We start from the raw sequence: 20,713 nt of genomic DNA, 5'->3' as shown, positions 1-20,713 counted from the left end.
GTGTTAATCACTGAGAAGTTCACAGTTCTTTTTTGTCCTTTGGGGAAACTTTCTGACTTCTTTTTAGGCTGAAATTTATATTCTCCCCATATTTATGATCATTTTTGCTTACTGACATTAGCTAGAGGCACGTCATCCACCTGGTCTTATTCATAGCAGTCTACTTAATGTTACTAAGTTATTCCTACTTTAGTAAGATTCGAGATCACTGGACTCTAAGTCCTAAACTCATGAGGCTTAATGGAAATCTCTGGATTTTAAGTACAATAAAAATAATATGCATAAAGATTAAAGATTGATCTTTTTAATTTCAATGTGATATAAAAAACTGTCTATGATGACTACTACCCCTTCCCCCCAAATGATATCTTTCCACCTATTTATTTTTAAAAATAAAAGTGTAGGGGCACCTCAGTGGCTCAGTCAGGTTAAGCGTCTGGCTCTTGATTTCATCTTACTTAAGGTCCTGGGATCAAGTCCCAAGTTGGGCTCCAAGCACAGAAGAGAGTCTGCTTGAGATTCTCTCTCTCTTCCTTTGCCCCACCACCCCCCTGCTTCATTCTCTCTTGTGAGTACTCTCTCTATAGATAAAATAAATAAGTAAATCTTTAAAAAATAAATAAATAAAAGTGTAAAGATAGGACAGGCCTGAGGCAAAAATCTAGGAGGGTTTTGCTTCGGTCATTTTCCTCTAAAACTTGATATAGTAGAAACAGATTAGGTGCACAGACCTGGATTTCAATTCCAGCACTGCCTCCTTCTACCTGAGTAACTCTGGGTAAGTTAATTAACATCACCCAAGCTCAGTTCCCTTATCTATGAAATGGGGTTAATAATATTTTGTTAACAGAGGATTAAATGAAGCAAGATATTCAGAGTATTTGGTACATATTAGGTGCTCGTAATTGGTGGGTTTATTACCACCTTTTTCAGCATTCCTAGAAGTTGTTCACACCATAGCCTTGGATTTAGTTTATGTCCCTAAGGAATACACACATTTTTTTTTAAAAAAAGACTTTGTCTAAAAACTTCTGCCTCCAGCTACGAAGGGATAGAATTTATCTTCCTGCCTCAAGCAACTTAAAAGTCAGACAAAATACATGAAATGACAATTTCTGGGCACTGGACAAGAGCAAGTACAGAACAGTGATTACTGAGAGAAGGGAGACAGTTGAAGTAAAAGCTGTGATTCTCCCGGTCTACTGTCTATAAAGTTTCCAGGATTTAACTCAAGGAAGAGAAACCCAAACAGAGTGTGAGCTATACCTTATTCAGTGTTCGGGAGACCAAGGCACCTGCAAATGCCAGGGAAGAGCACTGCACAGGAAGGTGCCAACCAGATAGCTAGCTCCGAAAATCTTCAGAGGGTTCCCCTCAAGTCTTTGGCTGAGGATTGAGCAGGTGTGTGAAGGAGGTACCAAGGCTGAGGCAAAGACCATAGGAAAGGGGCAGGTGGAACTGTTTTCTGAGCTCACAGAAGGCCTGAGAACAGATCAAGCTTCCAGTAGCCAGAGAGGAGAAACTTTGCAATATACCACTTTGCAGTATGCAGAACTGTCTTGCCTCAGAAGTGGGACAAAATTATTTCTAGTCTATCAAAAGTCTGCTCTGGATCCCCCTACCCAGGCATAAAAGCAAGCCTTGAAGGAATTAAACTGTTTCTAAGGAACTTAATGACATCCCAGAACAAATCTCAAAAATATTTAAAGGGATACCCCCAAAATAAATAAATAAATAAATAAATAAATAAATAAATAAATAAATAAATAAAAATCAGCACCTAACATTGTAAAATTCACAATGTCTGGCATCCAACACAAAATTAACTAGGCATTCAAAGAAGAAGAAAAATATGACCCATCATGAGGACCAACAAAAAGACACTTAGGAACATTGCAGATAACAGAATTAGTAGGTAAGTGCACTAAAACAGCTATCATATACTCCGTATGTACAAGAAGGTAAATGAAAGCATATGCATGACAAGGAGAGACAGGAAAAACACATTCTTTAAAAAGAATAAAAAAGAAATAATGTGGAAAGATAATGCTCAGTTATGGGAAAAATAAATCACAGATATCAAATAAGGGAGCTCATGGTTGTGGCTCCCCTTCATATCTAACCATGATTAAAAACATAAAAGTTACACTTTAGAACAGTCTAAGGGCCAGCTAAAAGTGACTTTTGCAAAATTTATACATCTTTATAGAGTTATTTACATAAATGCATCAAACCATACATTTATTCCACAATATGGTTATTGGGCACCCAGCTCTGTGTTTGATGATAGAGGAAATACAAAGATGAATTAGATGTGGTTCTTGCCCATATAAATGTGCAACCTACCACAGTCTATTAGATAAATGATAGCCTAATTATATAAGTGCACAATGCAATACGTCTACCACTCAACAACATGATCTGTAACACAGAGTAAATGATACGGCTACAGAATAAAAGGAAATAAAAGGAAACAAGATATAGTTGAAGAGAAGTCACTACACAATTACTCCATATTTACACATAAAAGGCCTTGACATTAACTCAAAACAAAAATCCAATATATAGTGATGTGTGTGTGTGTGTGTGTGTGTGTGTGTGTGTGTGTGTGTGTACACACTGGATAGGAACATACAAATTAATTTTAATATAGGAAATTAAGTGTTTGATTTTTCGTGCTGTTTCCAGTTGCGTTAGAATGGAATGTCTACTAAGGGGGCAGGATACAATCAATTTTCCATTATGGAATGCAAGTATTTCCCTTTAGCTCATGTTGCTGTTAAAGATACCAAAGCTTCTCTATTCCAGAGGAAGAAAAGGAAACCAAGAAAATTTGGCAATGTGTGTGTTTGTGATGTATATGTATATATACACATTATATACTTGTATGTAATATGCATATATTTAATATATCTATACATGTGTAAGTACATTCAGTTATTTAAAAGTATTTTCTTTAATTTTAGTCTAGTGGGCAAGAAAGTGACTAGCGTAGGTCAAGAGGCTAGTTGGGTAAGTTGAGCAGCACATATACCAGAGTATGACAGACCAAATAAAGATGAATCTAATCCAAGAGATGGAAACTAGTATAAAATTTTTTTAAAAATACATTTGTTGTGGCCTACACAGGAAGAACAAAACTATACATTCATAATTCAGAAGTCAATCTACAAAGCAAGTAAATTTATGTGCCTCATTGCATGGAAGAGAAAAATGACTATATTTCAAATGACTACATCATGTTAGGCAAGCATTTGAGAAGGACTTTTATTTTATAACATCTCTAGCCAACGAAGATACAGGTTGTTGTTAACTTGTGGAGAGTTATTTAAGGACAAGCCTTGATTTGTTTTAAGCAATGCCAATTACCGTATATAGCACACAGCACAGGAAGAAGCAAATATTTTTTGGAAACAACTTTCTACAAATTCTCTCATCCCCAGAAATCCTGTAGGCACACGCGTCATGTACTGATGGGATGTAGGATGAGAGCTCAAGGAGGGCAGCCACGTGCACCCCCAGTGCCTACAGCGATGTCTGACACATGGGAGGTGCTCAGTACTCCAGCTCCATGGGGGTATATCCAGGCTATATACCTCCCTAATCTCTTTCTGGACTCCCAGCAGCCTTCTGGATGTATGCCGGACACCTCTCTTGCCACCCAACCTGCCAACCCGACCCCATCTCAACCACCCCCTCCTGCCCACACCGTCCCACGTTCACTTCCTTGCAGCAGCCGAGCTCCTCCTGCCCCGGGCTTTTGCACGGCGCATTTTATACTTTTAGAATTTCTCATCTTCCCTGAGTGAGGACAGAGAGGAACTGTGGCCCATCCCAGCCTCCCCGTGAGTTTTAAAGCTCATCTCTTCTCAGGTGAAATAGAGCTCCTGAAGAAGAAACAGCAAGGTGTGAACCCAGGGACAATTCAGAGTGTTCACATATCCTTTAAGAGGGAAGACATCTTTTATTGGCTCCAAGTTTAGATCCCCCTTCTCTTCCTGTTCTTCCCTCCTGCTACCTGGTAAGCTCTAATTCATCCTTGGGCACTTAGCCCAAATATTTCTTCTTTAGAGGAACTTTTCTGAACACCCTCCAATACCTGCAAGCCAAGCTGGGCTCCCCATGGCTCTTTTGCAACATTTTGCTGTTGTAATGAACCAATCCTTTACACAGTTGTTTGAACAACATCTGCTGCTTTAGAAGTATGAATGCTCTACAGGAGTGTCACCTGCCTGTCCTGCAAACTGCGGCTTCTCTAGGGCCTTGTAAAATATGCTGTACATTGTGAACCTTCTGTAATACTATGGAGAATGAATGAATATACTGATGTACTGTCCTAACGTCCCGGGGAGAAAAGGGTAAATAACTGTGGGATGTGTAACTGAGCTGTCAAGAATACACAAAATCAGGTGCATAAATTGTGAAATGTTAAGTCGAGGGCCTCTTTGTTTTCTGACATTCGATAATGGAAAATCTTTCAGCAAGATGGAAAATAAAAACAAAAGAAGATTCTGAGCATCATATTTTCAAGAGCCTGGCTGCTATGCACCAGGCTTAATCACACCTGTGGTCGGAGAGGGCCACCATTAACATGTGAAGGGTTGAAAGAAAGGAAGCTTGCTGGTTCGAGTATTACTTTCATCTTAAAAACAAGTACGTGGGATGGTTTACCAACAGATCTGAGCATCTCTATAAGCTGATGAGATGGTTTCAGGCACAGATTCTTAGATTACATGTTTTAAATCTCTGACTGCTTCCCTCATTCCAGACCTTGGAGTCCACCAATGGGCAGGCATCCAGTGGGTCAGGAGAGGAAACAGATGAAGCAGATATTTGGAGACTCAGTTGGGGGTCAGACTGACACCTGCGTGAGCTGCTGAGGGCTTATTTATCATTTCACAGCAAAAGCATGACCTGGGGGAAGAAGGGAGTCCGTGACCACCCATGGGCTAGGACTGCCAAAGGCACATCCCTGCTGCCCCTTCTCTCATGAACTCTAGACCCTCATATCTTACTGTTCTTTAAACTCGACACATGCAAAAATAATCTTGCCGTCTCCCCCCACCGTTTCTCTTCTAGCCTTCTCCATCTTAGCAAACAACCCCAGCATCTACACAATTTCCAAAGCTAGACACCAGGAGTCACTGCTGATTCTTCTCTCCCTTTATATTCTATGAGGACTCGGTCATCAATTCCTGTTGTTTCTAGAATTAAACATCTCCTGGGTCCCTTTGCTTCTCCCCGTCTCCACTGCCATGATTATTACTGATTGCTGTCATTATCCCTTATCTGAGTAACTGCTACAGCCCTCCGTCCGACCTCCCTGCCTCCTACCTTTCCACTCTCCATCCATTTTCTCTAGGACTTAACAAAAGTTCTCTGTAAAAATGCAACTCTAATCACGTTACTCCCTGCTTAACACTCCTCGGTGACATCCTATGGCACCCTTTATCTGCTAGTGGCAGGACCACTCATCATGTTGATTTGTATTAGCTTATTTACTCTTCTCTCTTTCTCCCACGAGGCTCTGTAAGTTCTATGTCTCGTATTCCCAGCATTCGGCACAATGTCTGGCTCAATAAATCCCAGTTAAGAGCAATGCTCCCGGAGATGAGAGGATTTAACACACGCCTCCTCATAGTTGGGCATATTAAAGAAGATCAAGGTGTTCCTGGGAGGATTAAACAACCCGAGAAGGAAACGAGAAAAAAACCTTCTGAGCAAGCAGAGAGGAATGAAAATGAGTGGAAGCCTGAGTGAGGACAGAGAGGAACTGTGGCCCATCCCAGCCTCCCCGTGAGTTTTAAAGCTCATCTCTTCTCAGGTGAAGTAGAGCTTCTGAAGAAGAAATAGCAAGGTGTGAACCCAGGGACAATTCAGAGTGTTCACATATCCTTTAAGAGGGAAGACGTCTTTTATTGGCTCCAAGTTAATCCCTGATAAGGCAAGTGGCACTGTCTTGAATATAGTCTTTCTGCAGCTAATAGGGAAGTGTGGTGCATTTTGGGAACATGTATTTGAAATTCAACAAATGGTATGCCATGAAATTTGGTGTAAAAATCTCTATGTCAATCAAAGTCAGTAACAGCTAAGGAGAGGCATTCAGATGGGACCTTCTATTGACAAACTGTCCCACACAAAACCAAAAATAATACTCAAACCAGCAAACTTCCTTTTAGTCCCTTCACATATGGTGACACTTCCTGACATGGGCGTGATTGTGGGGATCCAGATAGCCTGGTATATGGTAATTAGGAAAGAAAATTTCAAAAAGTTTAGAGAAAAGCAAGGTATAATCTCATGGCCAGAGAATGTTCAGGAAGTATTACCAATTCCCACACAGGCCCGAGCAAGAAACTTAAAACCTGGGGACTCAGCTCGACTCTCCCAATTGGTGATTAGAACTTTGGAGAAGAAGCCAGGGTGGACAGGAAGGGAGCAGCTGGTCACACAGATGGTGTCAAAGCTCATGATCTGATGTTCTGGATTTCGGCTGATGACACCTGTGGTGGGGGCTCCTGGAAAGTGAAATGTATCATAGAAAACTGGGAAGAAGGCTTCAGGCAAATTCCTGACCAAAGTGAATTGTTTTGAACCTTGAGATTAGGCAGTAACGTTGTCGGTGAAACCATAAACAAAACTGTAAGCTAGATCATAGGCAGGATATCATAAATAGCATAGGAAGGAGGATGGTAGTGGAAAAGGATGTCCCAGATGATGGGAAAAATCTGGGTTCCATGGCTATTCTAGTGTCTCATGAGATGACAATAGATTTTTTTTTTAAAGCTAAATTAAGTTTGGGGAAGTCTACATTTTAGATACTCTCTGAAACTCTACATTGCATACTAGCGTAGTTAAGGCTTTGAGAAAACCCACAAATAAAGCAACCTATCTGTTTTAAGCCCCGAATTTGCCATCGCAGTTGGGCCAGGTAAAGACGTACAGGACACCCACTCTACCTACCAGCCATGCGGCACTGATGTTCTAACAGACCACTTTAGAAAATCTGGATCTGTCTGTATCAACGCACAAAGTATTGAAATGCACAAAAATTAAAAATTTCACAAAACTCAAAGTATGGGGAAGAAAATAAACATGAAACAACACAAGGAGGTAAATGTTATGTTATAGATAAACCGAGATGCTTAAGTATGGGACGTAGGGCTGGAGTAAAACAATATAATGGTATGTTTCAGACAAAAGAAACCAATTCAGTGTAATGATACTAAGCAGCACTTGATAGGAAGAGGGTAGGCAGGGAAGTTGAGGACAGGGGGCACAGAATCATGGCGGGCACATGTGGTGAATGAGAAAGGGGAGGAAAATGGAGAGGGTGTCGCTGGGCGAACCACAACAGCACGTCCCAGAGGAAAGGCGCAATGCAACCCCGGGCTAAGTGATCCGATCTCCTGGGAAATCCTTTTTGATAAAATCAGAGGAGATAAAAAAGCTGTGCCTTCCTTTGCTGATAATTTTAATCTCTCAATAAGCCCCAGGAGTAGGAAGGCATGGGACTGGGTGTCAACTGAGTTTTAACCAATTTGGGAGGAGGGGTTTGTCATTTCGACATACCGGAAACTCTGGGAGAAGGCCAGGTGCTCGTAAAATCCAGCCTCTCTCTAATCCTGTCAGAGACAGTTTGGCCGAGATGTCTTGGGAGGCAGGCCACACTAAACAATCTTTACGCCCCTTCCAAGACAGCAGGGCCTATGTCTCACATCCCGCAGGCACCCGGGAAACTTGCAGACGCGGCCCCGCGCAGACGCAGACACAGACAAGAGCCCACGCAGGCTGCGCAGACGTGGCCCCACGCAGACACAGACGCGGCTCCACGCAGACTGCGCAGAAGCGGCCCCGTGCAGATACAGACGCGGCCCCGCGCAGAAGCGGCCTCGCGCAGACACAGACGCGGCCCCGCGCAGACTGCGCAGACGCGGCCCCGCGCAGACACAGACGTGGCCCCGCGCAGACCGCGCAGAAGCAGCCCCACGCAGACGCAGACGCGGCCCCACGCAGACTGCGCAGAAGCGGCTGCCTGCGGTTGTGTTGAAAGCAGCAGTGACCACAGGGCACGGACACTACGAAGAGCACAAGATAAGTCATATAATATAAATACGTGATAGAGCTATCAGAGCTGAAACAGTGTGGTGCTGGGACAAAAACAGATCGGTAGTACAGGCAGATACTTCCAGAGTAGATTAAAATACACATTAAGAATGGAAGGTCTGATCAAAGAAGGAAGTAAGCCTATGGAGGCACAGAAGATTGGGAATACCTATTAACTTCTAGCTTGGGCTAAGCCTTTCGGTAGTTAGAAATGGAATAAAGAATTCATCAAGGAAAAGTTAAACCTATTAAAAAAAAACAAAAACCAAACAGCATTAAGGGGCAAGAAACAGACTAGAGGAGTATTTTTAGGAAATAGGAATGCCAAGGATTAACATGCTTAATTGTTAACCACCAAACGTAAACCAAAAACAAACAAAACTCCACCAAGAACTCTGTGTGATAAATGGATATGGTATGAAAGTAATCTATTTACAAAAGAGGAAACATGAATGGAAGATAGGGAAAGTAAATAATTTACAAAAGGTAGTTATAAAACAATTTAAGGCCAAATAATAGGATGGCATCTTTGCATATCAAATTAGTAAATAAATATTAAATACACAAGTAGATTTTGGACATTAACTGCCCAGTATTTCACTTTAAAATGTTCATTTCTTGTGACCTACTAGTTCAACACATAGGAGTCTATCCAAGGACAATTAATTCTATTTGCTGAAAAGCTCTATGCATGGAAATGTTCATGTAATATTATGTTTTTTAAAAAAAGAGCCAAACAGAAAGAAGGAATAAGTTAATATTTAATGAATGCTTACTACGTGTAGGTACTATGTGGTTATTGCATGTAAGTTATTCTACTAAAATCCCACAACAGTCCCATGAAATAGACATAATCATCATTTCACAGAAAGGTAAAATGCTTCTACATGCTTCAAGAGATTAAGTTCTCCAAAGAAACTTGGCTAGGAAGAGTAAAGCAATGGAAACAGCCTACATGTAAACACTGGAATGGTTAAATAAATTGGAGATTCCTTCAATGGATTAAATTTCTTAAACATAAAACAATAAAATGGAAAAATAATTTAGGATAAGGTGTTACTAAAAATGCATCATAGAACAGTCTGTTTTCCATCCATGTGGATGGAAAAAAGACTGGAAGAGAACACACACACACCAAGCGAATAAAACTGAACCCGACCCTGAGGCAGAGTCAGCTGGCAGCCCTCGGAACAAAGCAAAGTGCTCTTACACTGGCGGAATGCAGACATGATGAAGGGGCACCCAGGAAGACCCTGAAAGGCTCAAAAACAGTTTAAGCAGTCTGGCTAATCCGGGAGATAGAGAACGTAATTCAGGGCAGATACGGTAAATCTTCTCTAACGAGCAGGGCTGTAATTCCTTTCATGGTAAGTTGCTGGGAAAATCATAAATTGGTCATGGTTAAAATGTCAGAAGACTCAAAATCATAAGAAAAAATAACGAATTATTGAGGTTGTGGCTTACTCTGGAAGTTAGACAACATTTTCTGAGAGAAGTGGGAGGTGGAGACAAGAGTAATTTCTGCTAGATGAATATTTCAATTAGGCAGTTGGGAAAATTTAGGTGGAAAAATACAAACCTTTGTTCTCAAGTTAGTAGAAGGAAGTATCTGTCTGGGTTAAGCTTTAGGGAAAAGGGAGTCTGGATAAACACATGCTCGAACCATAGAAAATGTCACTTATGTACATACATACACGTCATGCACCAGACTAATCCTCAACTCCACGTAAATTTTATAATAATTTGGAGAATTTTATAAATATCCTAAGTATAATGCTTTGTAACTCAATCTTTTTTTTTTAAGATTTATTTATTTAATTTACAGAGAAAGCACACATGCCCATGAGATGGGAGAAGGGCAGAGGGAGAGAATCTTTAAGCAAACTGGCCGCTGAGCATGGAGCCCAATGCGGGGCTTGATCTCATGACCCTGAGATCAAGATCTGAGCTGAAACCAAGCGACGCTTAACTGACTGAGCCACCCAGGTGCCCCTGCAACTCAATCTTTGACTTTCCTTTTTCTGTCTCCCACTTTACTCTGCCTCCTGTCTTCTCTCCTGTTCTTTCTTATTATATGAAAAAATAAACCATATGTAAATACATATACATATAGGTATACACACATGTAATTTACTGTAACTAGTTTAGAATTTTCTATCTATGGCCACTATTAAAAAGCAACAAACCAACCAACCAAATATGCTTGGGCAACTCAGCACCAAATACATAGGTATGTGGGTGTAGAAACAACCTCTCCAAAAGCTATTGGTTTCTACCTGGTGTGTACTGTCTACCCTCATCTAACTTGATGGGCAAAAGTGAATTGTTCTTCTGACTTTAAAACAATGACGTAACATATATACTGACTGTTGCCTTTCCATTGCAAATTCCGAGAGGGCAGGGACTACACCTGCTTTGTTTACAGCTGGAGGCCCCACACCAGGACAGTAACTCAGTAAGTACTTGCTGAATGAACTGATGAGTGAGTGAGTGAATACTGCAAATCTTAGGTATCTTCACAGACAACTTAAGTCCTACCTCCCTGATAATATCTTCTCTTAAAGCCCCAGTGGTTCATCCTTCTGGAAATTACTACATTATTAGCCTGCGCCATTACTTAACACCTGATTCTGCACATTATTTTTATTGCTGTTTTTTGCTGCTCTGTTTTGCAATTTAGGGAGACACAGTCCTCAAAGACACACACACACACACACACACACACATATTCTGTTTCCCAAAGTACTTGTTAGAGGGCACATGGAAAATCCTGAATAAACATATATTAAATGAACTGATGAAATCTTTTAACTGGCCTTCTACTTTGTGACATTTCTAAACATTTTCTGTATTGGATGCATTGTATTATGATTCCAAAGTGTGATGGGAAAAATGTAGAATATGAAGTCAGCTGAATTGGGTTTCTAGTTATGCTCCGTCAGTGCTGGAAAAGCCAACTAAAGGCTTGTCCTCTGTTTCCCTGTCTTTTACATGGGAACATTAACAAATAAATAAACAACATCTCCTTGCCTCAAAAAGATGACTGTGGAATCAAATGGCGTAATGTATGTGAAAGAGTTTTGCGAATTGGAAAGCAAATGTTAGCTCTTCTATGTAGCAATTAAAAATATGAACTTGATATTGCAATGCTACAGAAGATACATGGCTTTTTTCCGAGAATGGTTATTAGGTAGGAGAGTGAGGTGATGAGAAGAACCTCCAGCACAGCCTGCCAAACATGCCCCTGGTCATAAAGCACAGACTCTACTCAACATTTTCGTGTGAGGGAGATGACTGGGCCCCCGTCCCCCACACCCTCTGGCACTGCCACAAATCCCTTCAAACCCAAGCTTACCGGACACGAGCTGCTGTCCAGGCAGCCCCACGGGAACCATGCCCAAGTTATTCATGGCGGTAGCCCAGGCTGTGGGATCTGTCACGGACATGTTGAGCTGCGTGGTGTCTATCGCTATACTCCCCAAACCATCGGCTGCTGTGGGGAGAAACAAACCATGACTTCCAGTCAGTAGGTGAGAGCGTTTGTTTTAAAGGAGAGCACACATTTCTGGAGACGTGAGACTTCATTTAGCACATTCCCAAACCACACAAAAATAAAGCACTGTAATCTACAGCAGTGTTTTCTCCAGACGTAAACATGAAAGAGTTTCCAAATACATTCTGGGAGGAAACTTAATGACATGTAGTGTGTATTATACACAGCATGCCATTAAGAAAGTACTCCTGGAAAAACAAAACAAAACAAAACACACAAAACAAAAAAACACCTGAAGAACTGCTGCTCTCTCTCAGTGAAAAAACATTAAGTTCCAAGGTTGAGAGGCAAAGCAGGACCACTCCTTTGGTAAGTCAACTGGCTTAGTAGACTAAAAATAAATACAATCATCTGCTTCTGAGGAGAATTCTGGAGCAGGCACACCTTCTAACTAATTAATAGAATCTTTAAGGGCGCCTGGGTGGCTCAGTTGGTTAAGCGACTGCCTTCAGCTCAGGTCATGATCCTGGAGTCCCAGGATCGAGTCCCGCATCGGGCTCCCTGCTCGGCAGGGAGTCTGCTTCTCCCTCTGACACTCTTCCCTCTCGTGCTCTCTATCTCTCATTCTCTCTCTCTCAAATAAATACAATCTTTGAAAAAAAAAAAAAGAATCTTTAAAAACATTGTCAAGTAGCCAAACTGGTCCTGACTGAATTCATTAGTGTTATCTTGTAACATTCTTTCCCTTCTAAGCTTTCTGGATCATTACATTAAGGAAATGCAGGTGTCTGCCTAAAATGACTCCTCCAAAATATTTCTTCCAAGTTCAGACTTTCATCAAAACAAAATAAGCCAATAAATAATATTAAAAACAAATAGCACAGAGCTTTAAAAAAAACTCAGCAAAATATGTACAATTTGACTTAATGCTTCTGGATGTACACTAGTTGTACGGCCTGGTTTCTATAAGGATCCCAGGTTCCCAGGTCAATGCACCTGTTCATGGCCGGGCAAGCTTTTCCACTAACTCAGAACACCTTGCTGTGTCCTGTGCTGGCCGCCCCTGACATTTACCTGCAGCCATCATCTGAGGAAGCTGCTGGGGACACCGGGTGATGCTTTCAACGCCACCTGCATCTACTACTGAATTAGGAGCATCCTGGGCGGCAGGAACGCTCTGATGGCTGAGTGCAGGGTCCCCACGGATGTCATCGGATTCTGCAAAAGGGGAAAGCGATGTGGTGAGTGATTGTGACAGTGACCTGAGGGAGGCTTCGAGGACAGAACTGTTGTCTAGGCAAAAACAGACAAGCGACAACGGACAAGTTACGGTCACAGAGTCACGGGCACGGGGCCCAGAGCAGGAGCTGCTTCCGGCACCCCAGCAGCTGGGTCCTGCCTGGGTTCCCAGCTCTGGGTGCTGGGCAGGTCAGCTGTCGGCTCACCTAGAGCCCGGCTGCCTGAATAAGCAGCCCCATGCGCGAGTGAGTGAGCAAGCGAGCAGCTAGTGCCTTGCCTCCTCCTGAAGACACATCACAGATGGGGCTTATCAGCCCCTGAACAGCCTCTTCCACATACTACACATCAATGGAGAGGGCAGACTAAGGGCTAAATATGATTTTTTTTAAAGTTAAAAAATTAATTGATGTTATTTTGGAAGACGGTCGTCTGTGAAATGTATTTGGAGAGGGAAAAAATAGGGAAGGAGAAGAGAAAGGCAAGAAGCTCTTCGCTGTGAGGCTGGTAAAGGAGTGCACCCAAATTACAATAGTCAGGAAAGGCAAAAGGAAAGAATGGCAGGCGGCTCAGAAAAGAAGATCGAGAGGATGTTGAGGCAGCAAAGGAAACGCAGTTGTTTCTTTTAGTTCTATGGAGATAAAGTGAACAGGGCACAGTTTGGTCTGAATTTTCCCCGGAGTCTCACAGCGCGTGCGCGCGCACACACGTGCGTGCACGCACATGTATTTTTATTAAACTTTTCAGAGCACTTTTCTAATAAAAATAAATAACAATAAAACATTAAATAAAGCTGCAAAGGGTCCCTTTATTGCACACTATTTATAAAATGCTACGCCTTCTCTCCATTCTTAAAAATGCGAAACCACGGAATTCATACCTACATATTTTTTCATAATACATATTTTAAGTGCACTTTCACCAGTTCAAAACTGAGAGATAAAACACACTGCTTAGATGTGTGATCTGAGGAGATTGAATTTTAAGCAGATTTGATATAACAATTGAATTTAATTTATTTAGGTATAAACAGAAATTTTTTTAAAGATTTTATTTATTTGAGAGAGAGAATGAGATAGCATGAGAGGGAAGAGGGTCAGAGGGAGAAGTCGACTCCCTGCTGAGCAGGGAGCCCAATGTGGGACTCGATCCTGGGACTCCAGGATCATGACCTGAGCCGAAGGCAGTCGCTTAACCAACCGAGCCACCCAGGTGCCCCTCAAACTTAGAAATATTTTTAATCCATATTTCTGCCAAAGGATATTGTAGAATTCGAGGTTATGGCCCATTTGTGCATATCTAGTGCAAAGTTTGGCCCTTTTATGGTATGCTCTCTTATTTCTTTGATTCTAGGTACCCGAATCAGTACTCCCTTTGAACACTATACTGTCAAAGAAAACTCACTGCCTTTTGAGTATGAGTTTAGTTCAAATGGAAGCTCAGATTTCAATGTTTCAAGGAGAGGTGAATAAAATGAGCAAATTGTTTCCATGGTCTCCACAAACCCCTAGTGTGAGACCAGAGGGCATGCCAGATAGTGGGGAAATTTTTCCAATTGTTTGTCAGCAAGGTGAAATATCATCATGCAATAGCAAACAATTCAACTCCAGGAGCAAACTGCACTCAGGACAAATGTTTTATACCTTGCAATTAAACTCTACTACCCAAACGAATTGAGAACTTGCTTATCTATGGTGAATCAATTATCTTGGGCAATGGATGCTGTCGGACGACAAGTCTCACCATAGAAAATCAACTCAGTAACATTAAGACATAGCTAACCTAAATGTGTGCCCTTTGGCTACCCACACACCAGCTATATTTCTATGATGAAACTTGAAAGCACTTTCCCCTCTCCACCTCCAGCCAGTTCAGATCACCACAGCAGAGTCTGGCTACACTGTTCATTCTTAGGCTCAAATGGCCATGTAGTAGAGTCATTTCAGATCATTACAAGTTCATTGTTTGTCTTCCTTTATCTTCCTAAATGAAGTTTAGTTGGCTGGCTTCCTTCCAGCTTGGGTTCTCCCCAGATGGGCATTAATCACAACTTTCTGTCCAATGAGTCTACGGTTCTGGAATATTACAGCAGAGAACATCCCTTTACTTTGTAGACTTTACAACTTGTACCTGACCAGCCATATTTCACCTTGACTCTTTGCAACAGTATTTTAGGGATGGTGTCAGCTTTCCATGGCTCCATAACTGTCTGTTCTGATGGTAGTTTTTTTCTTTAGTGATTATGGTGTTACAAAGGGGCATCAAATGTCCCGGGGGCCCATAGCGCCTACCCACACTTTCATGCCCATCCTAAACGGATGCTGTTTCATTGAGAGCATCATTGAAACAAAAACAAGCAAAACCCCATTGCTTTGTTGGCAAGATGTGGTTTATAAACCTGAATGTATCCCCTACGGAGACTCTGTGACATTTCTTACATGTCTGTAATCTACCAACCCAATGGTTTCAATGTCATACAACTTCATGTCACTACTGTGTACCCAGAATGGTAAGTCTAAAGTAAGTTCTACAACATCTTAGGCATATCCAAGAGTCTCAAGGATGCCATGAAATTCTTCTAAAAATGTAAATTTCCTTGATGCTCAGATGAAAGATATTTTTAATTAATTACTGCCTAGTAATTTATGAATAGCGGCAATTTATGAATGATTTTCATACTCTACTAACATCTATCGTTTCTATTGAATACCTGCCTCTTTAGATGACTCAAAACCATAATGCCTAATTTATCATTCAAATCAATTTCTCTGCCTTAGTGTTATTTCTAAACTATAGAAAAGATTAATATTGTTAATGGTGTTTATTTACACACAGAGATGCGGGGAGTTAAAAAATTATAGCTAATAAAGTACTTTGAATATAGTAAGTGCTAATTATTACTTTATTTGGAAGTGTAGTGTTTCTATTAAGGTACCTTGGGATCTTACTGTTCTACTGGGTAATTATGCAATTAATTCTAAAACAGTAACACTTGATATTTCTAAAAGTAAGCATTGCCTTAGTTTTCTATTCCACACCTAAATGGTAGCAGAATGTTTCTTCATTTTCTACAAATCCTTTATAAAATAATATAATGTGATTTAAAAGGTGTATGATTTTTTTCCTCTAGGTCTTTTTGTGTCTATGCAACTACGAAAGCTTTCAAGAGACTGATGACCAATTATGAAATTGGCAGTTTGAATTTATAGCTTTTAGTGCGATAAGATCATCACAAGACAATCAGATGTACAAAATGCCAAAGATAACAATGCAGCTTTATCTAGGGTTCAACTGAACTCTAACCCGTTCTTTGTTAAGGTACATTCAAGTACAAAACCTCATACTCAATTTAGTAACTGTTCAACAAGGATCTATTTATGTTCAGGATTTCACTAGGCTATATCAATGGGGTAAATAATTTTTGAAACTCACGAAGCCTATGCAAATACTATGTTTCCCCCTTCCATCCTCAAAAACAAACAAACAAATAGCAGGGGCTTAGCTCACTGTAAATAACACAACTCTTGCTAACCCTGTCCAACTTTTACAGGTCCCAAGGATACATACATGCTATGAATAATAAAACCCATCTGTAACTGTCTACAAAGCATAGATTGCTATAAAATGGGGGGGAGATGAGTTAAGTTTTGAAAATTCTCTTTCTTTTTAATTTAAAAGAATGATTTTGTTTGATGTTAAGTCCTCAGGTTCATGTCAACTTCAATAGAAAAATAATTATAGTGAGAAAATCATATTTATTAATGTGTTAAGAGTTGATTCCAAAGGAAACTTATTTCATATGACATCTGAATTTTATTTTATAGGAATTATTCATTAGCATTATCATGGCTTATACTTATAGCAAAAAGAGAAATGCATTCCTATCCAAAGTTCCACTTTTCTTTTCCAGCATGAAGAAAATATTTCACTTTGATGTTCATGTAATCAGTAGTATACTCCCGGGGTTATAGAAATGTTCCCTAGCTTAAAAAAATACAGAATATTGTTAAAGAGATGTTATGTATTAACTCCATGATTTTTAAGCAACTGTATGAATAATAAGGGAGACATTTCTGCTTCCTATAATGGTAAACTAAGTAGTTCAGACAATTCTCCCACTGAGAAACAACTAGAAAAGCTTAATGTCTTTCATCTGTTTTATAAAATTCTATTATTTCTTCAAATAATCCCAAAGGACACACTCTAATTACTATAGAGGGCTACTAGGCTTCTAAGGAGAATGGGCCTGCCACGTACTGGGTCTTAATGTTTTACTAATCTTGGAAATGAGTAGCATCTGCAAGTTTTGAGGCAGAGTGGAATTGCTTTGCAAACTGTGGTCAAAGAGGACCCAAAGGCTAAGCGCTCTCAGGGGAAAGAAAGAAGGGATCTTGGGGACCACCCCTGAGAAAAAGGCACTTCGGACAAGAGAAATGACTGAAGCAGATTTTCAGGTGGCTCATTGGGAAGTACATAATGTATATAAGCATTTTCTTGTCCCCTCTATAGAAATGCCTGTAAAGTCTACATGACCCCTTAATTCTTAGACAGCAGTAATTTTGGGGGTGCTGGATGTGCTTTAGGGGAGCAGCTGATAATAAAGATTACTTAAGGTACCACATGATGAAGCATGATAACATTTTCAAATCTGTTAAATATACAGGATGTTGGTTATGAATGATCAGTATCTCCTGATTAGTAGGAATGAAAAGATTAAGGTTTTGAAGAAGAGATTTAGATTTAACTGGATTTTATGAAGAATTAGATTTTATGGGGGGATTTTTGATGAGAGAATTGTAAAGTCGGAATATTCTACCAAAGAAAGATACAAAGATCCTTCTCAGTGATGGAGAGAAAAGTCACCTCTTGGAGATGGTTATAGGCAGAGGCTGGAACTGGGCAAAGAGCAATTCAGGCAGAGCTAAACCTTACAGCACGTTTTGGCAAAGCCATGAAATCAAAAGGTCTTCTTTAATACCTAAACGGTTACTCATATATTTATAAAATCACTGAACTCTCTTCAAAAGTGTCACGATTTGACATACACAGTGGCACGGTGCCCCTGAGGAGAGATGCCATTCCTATAGTTCGTAGTTTTCTGTTTGTTCTCTAAACGAGAAGACAAAGGAGCCATGGACTCCCTCTGCTGTGCTCCTATAGCTCCCTGGACCTTTATACCAGCATTTGTGACTTTGTATTCGAATCAGTTGTTTATGTCCATGTCCCTAATAAACAACAAGTTTACAATGATTAAGGAGACTAGTCATCTTTGCTTACCTTGCAGCAGCAAACATAGGACCCAAACTGTGTCAGATGTCCATGTGTTTACCCTCTCTCTATATATATCTATATTTATAGATATCTATTAACGAGGGGGATGAGTTGACCCATTATGTGTAATTATATATGTCATGTGTAATACAGAGTTATATAGATTATATATAATAGTTATATAGTAATTTATATGTAAATATATATTATATGTAAAGTTATAATGTTTATAAATTTATAAAATATATTTAAAGCAATATATAAATTGTATGTGTATACATATATACACACACACACACACATATATGTTTTTCAAGTGAATTCAGTCATAGAAGGAAGGAAGGAAATTAAAAAGATAAATAAAATGAGGCGGAACTAATAAAGAAGCAAAGGGATAAATTTCAGTTCCAGGATCCAATTCCAAAGGCTGGAGGTTTGAAAGCTAAGGAACACAAAAGGGGACACTGCTTTTGGAAACTAGAACACAGACAAATTTAAAGTGTCAAAGGAAGGCAATTAAAAAAAAATGTTAGATCCTTCCAGATAAGCTTTGGTGCACTTAACAAGTCATTCTCCAAGATCTAAGATACCACACCTCCCTGGCAACCAATGTAGGGTCATAATCAGGTTACAGTGATGCTCCTCCTTGGTGAGCCTTCTTACGGTTATTCTTTGAATGAGCTGAAATCTATAAATAACAGCATCCCCAAACCCAGTAAGCAGGACATTAGTGTAATAAGGGCATAGAAGTACATATATGCTAAAGAAGTGAAATCATTGGAAGAAAGGAAAAATTTCCTTTTGGCATGCACCACAGAGGACAAAAAGCAGGTCTGGCCATTTCTCAAACAAAATGCTGTTAGGGATTTGTGATTACATCCTCCATTTTTCCACTCTGTCTAGCAGCCAGTTTTAAACTACAAATCATTGTCCTTCCATCTTAGGGAGGACATGGTTACTGAATGGATAATAAAGTTTTACCCATGACATGTCAGTTTTCAAAGAATTCAGTGTGGAGAGAGACAGAGAGCCAGAGGGAGACAGACGGAGACAGAGAGAGAGAGAGAATATGAATGAGACTAGAACCAGAAGGGCTTCTTCTAAACTCATGAAATCAAACAAAATTACCAAATTTGCCAGAGACAGCTCAACCGGCACAGGCATGAAAATCAATAAAGCCAATTATCCTCTGACCAAGAAAAATACAATTTGGCATTACATTTATAAGTGTAGACGAATGACAAAAGTAAAATGATTTTGTTTTCAGGAAACCTACACTTTTAAAAAAAATATTACATTTTATATTTCTAAATTGAACAAAATAATAAAAGAAAAGGCTTGAGACCTTAGGGAAAAAGTATTTCTCTTTCCATTTAAAAATGGAAAAGAAAATATGACGAGACGCTACTGTGACAATATGTAATTTCAAAGTCTTTGTACAGGCAAGTTTTAAAATACAGGAGCTTCCACACTTAGATTATTTCAGATTTTCTGAGAAGGGCAATATTACACCTGAAGGCTGTTTATGAAACATGTAATGGGTCAACTCATACCTCTCGTTAATGGATATCCACCAACCACATGCACAATATGCTGTCATACGTTGTTTCCTACCTTCCAAAATACACCTAGCACAGGGAACATTATCATTGCTGACTCTGCTGGTGAGTGAATTATTAAAGGAAGGAATCTCATCCATAAACATAAGCCAGGGTCCATTAAAACCAGAAGAATCTTACTTTAAGCAAAGCTTTTTCTAAGTCCCTGAGGATTCAGGACAAACACACCCAGGTTCATAGAACATTAAGGTTCAAGCCCAAGATTTCATTAATTCCAACTTCTCCCAGATGTGGAAGTCCCCAAAATGTTTCTGGCAGGAAACTGTTTCAAGACAGCCTTGCCAGTTCACACGTTCTCCCTTCAGCTGAGTGTGCTTATCTGGAAAATAAAGAGCTCAGAGCTCTGCTCTTCAACCCTGCTTCTGTAGGCACATGTGGCCCCAGGAAAGGGACTCTTCTATCCCCTGAATAGGGGTGTTGAGGCATAACCACCCACCACGTAAGTCACAGACAAGTTTATGAATGTAAATAAGGACAGATCAGAGAATTGGTGCTTCCCTTCACCAGACAAGTTGGTCTCCTGTTTGCACGCTCTCTGTTCTCCTCACATTCCCATTCAAACGGTTGAGACTGAGCAAACACAATGCTGTAACTACACAGAAACTTCCCTGGGGATGGCGGAGCGATGGGCTGCGGAGAAAGAGCAACAGAGAGACCAGAGGAAGGAGTCCTTCTGAGAGAGAGGTAATACCTCCGAAATAGACTTTAGGTGGATTTCAGGCTTCAAAGAAACAGCCCTCAAGGTGTGAGGTCTATAAACCACGGATTCAGCCACCAATCAAAGAGTAATTTTTTATGCATGTATAGTGTATATGCATGTATATGGCATATCGGTCACAGGCTGGTCTTTTCGGCTGCACTTATACACAGAAAACAAGTTCTGTAAACATTATTATTTTCTTATATAAGAGAAGGCTGCAATATCCTTCTATAATTTGTGCTGTTTTGAACTCACTTTTTTCATTATGTACTCATTTTACACCTTGCC

The 20,713-nt window shown here is 40.2% G+C and overlaps 1 protein-coding gene across 1 annotated transcript in view; it reads right to left on the bottom strand.

Annotated features, from left to right (window-relative positions):
- ENOX1 (ecto-NOX disulfide-thiol exchanger 1) overlaps window positions 1-20,713 on the bottom strand; it is a 251,530-nt gene that overhangs the window by 200,837 nt on the left and 29,980 nt on the right. The window contains exons 2-3 of the mRNA XM_028106142.2: window positions 12,674-12,817; window positions 11,462-11,599 (exon numbers count right to left, since the gene is read on the bottom strand). Coding sequence (XP_027961943.2) covers window positions 11,462-11,599; window positions 12,674-12,817 — 282 coding nt within the window. The remainder of the gene's footprint in view (window positions 1-11,461; window positions 11,600-12,673; window positions 12,818-20,713) is intronic.

This window comes from Eumetopias jubatus, unplaced genomic scaffold (assembly GCF_037043125.1).
Source record: "Eumetopias jubatus isolate StellerSeaLion01/CBP00866 unplaced genomic scaffold, mEumJub1_p1.0 scaffold_3, whole genome shotgun sequence".
Lineage (NCBI taxonomy): Eukaryota > Metazoa > Chordata > Mammalia > Carnivora > Otariidae > Eumetopias > Eumetopias jubatus.
Note: the sequence above shows the minus strand (reverse complement) of the source record. Positions and strands in the feature narration are given on the sequence as shown.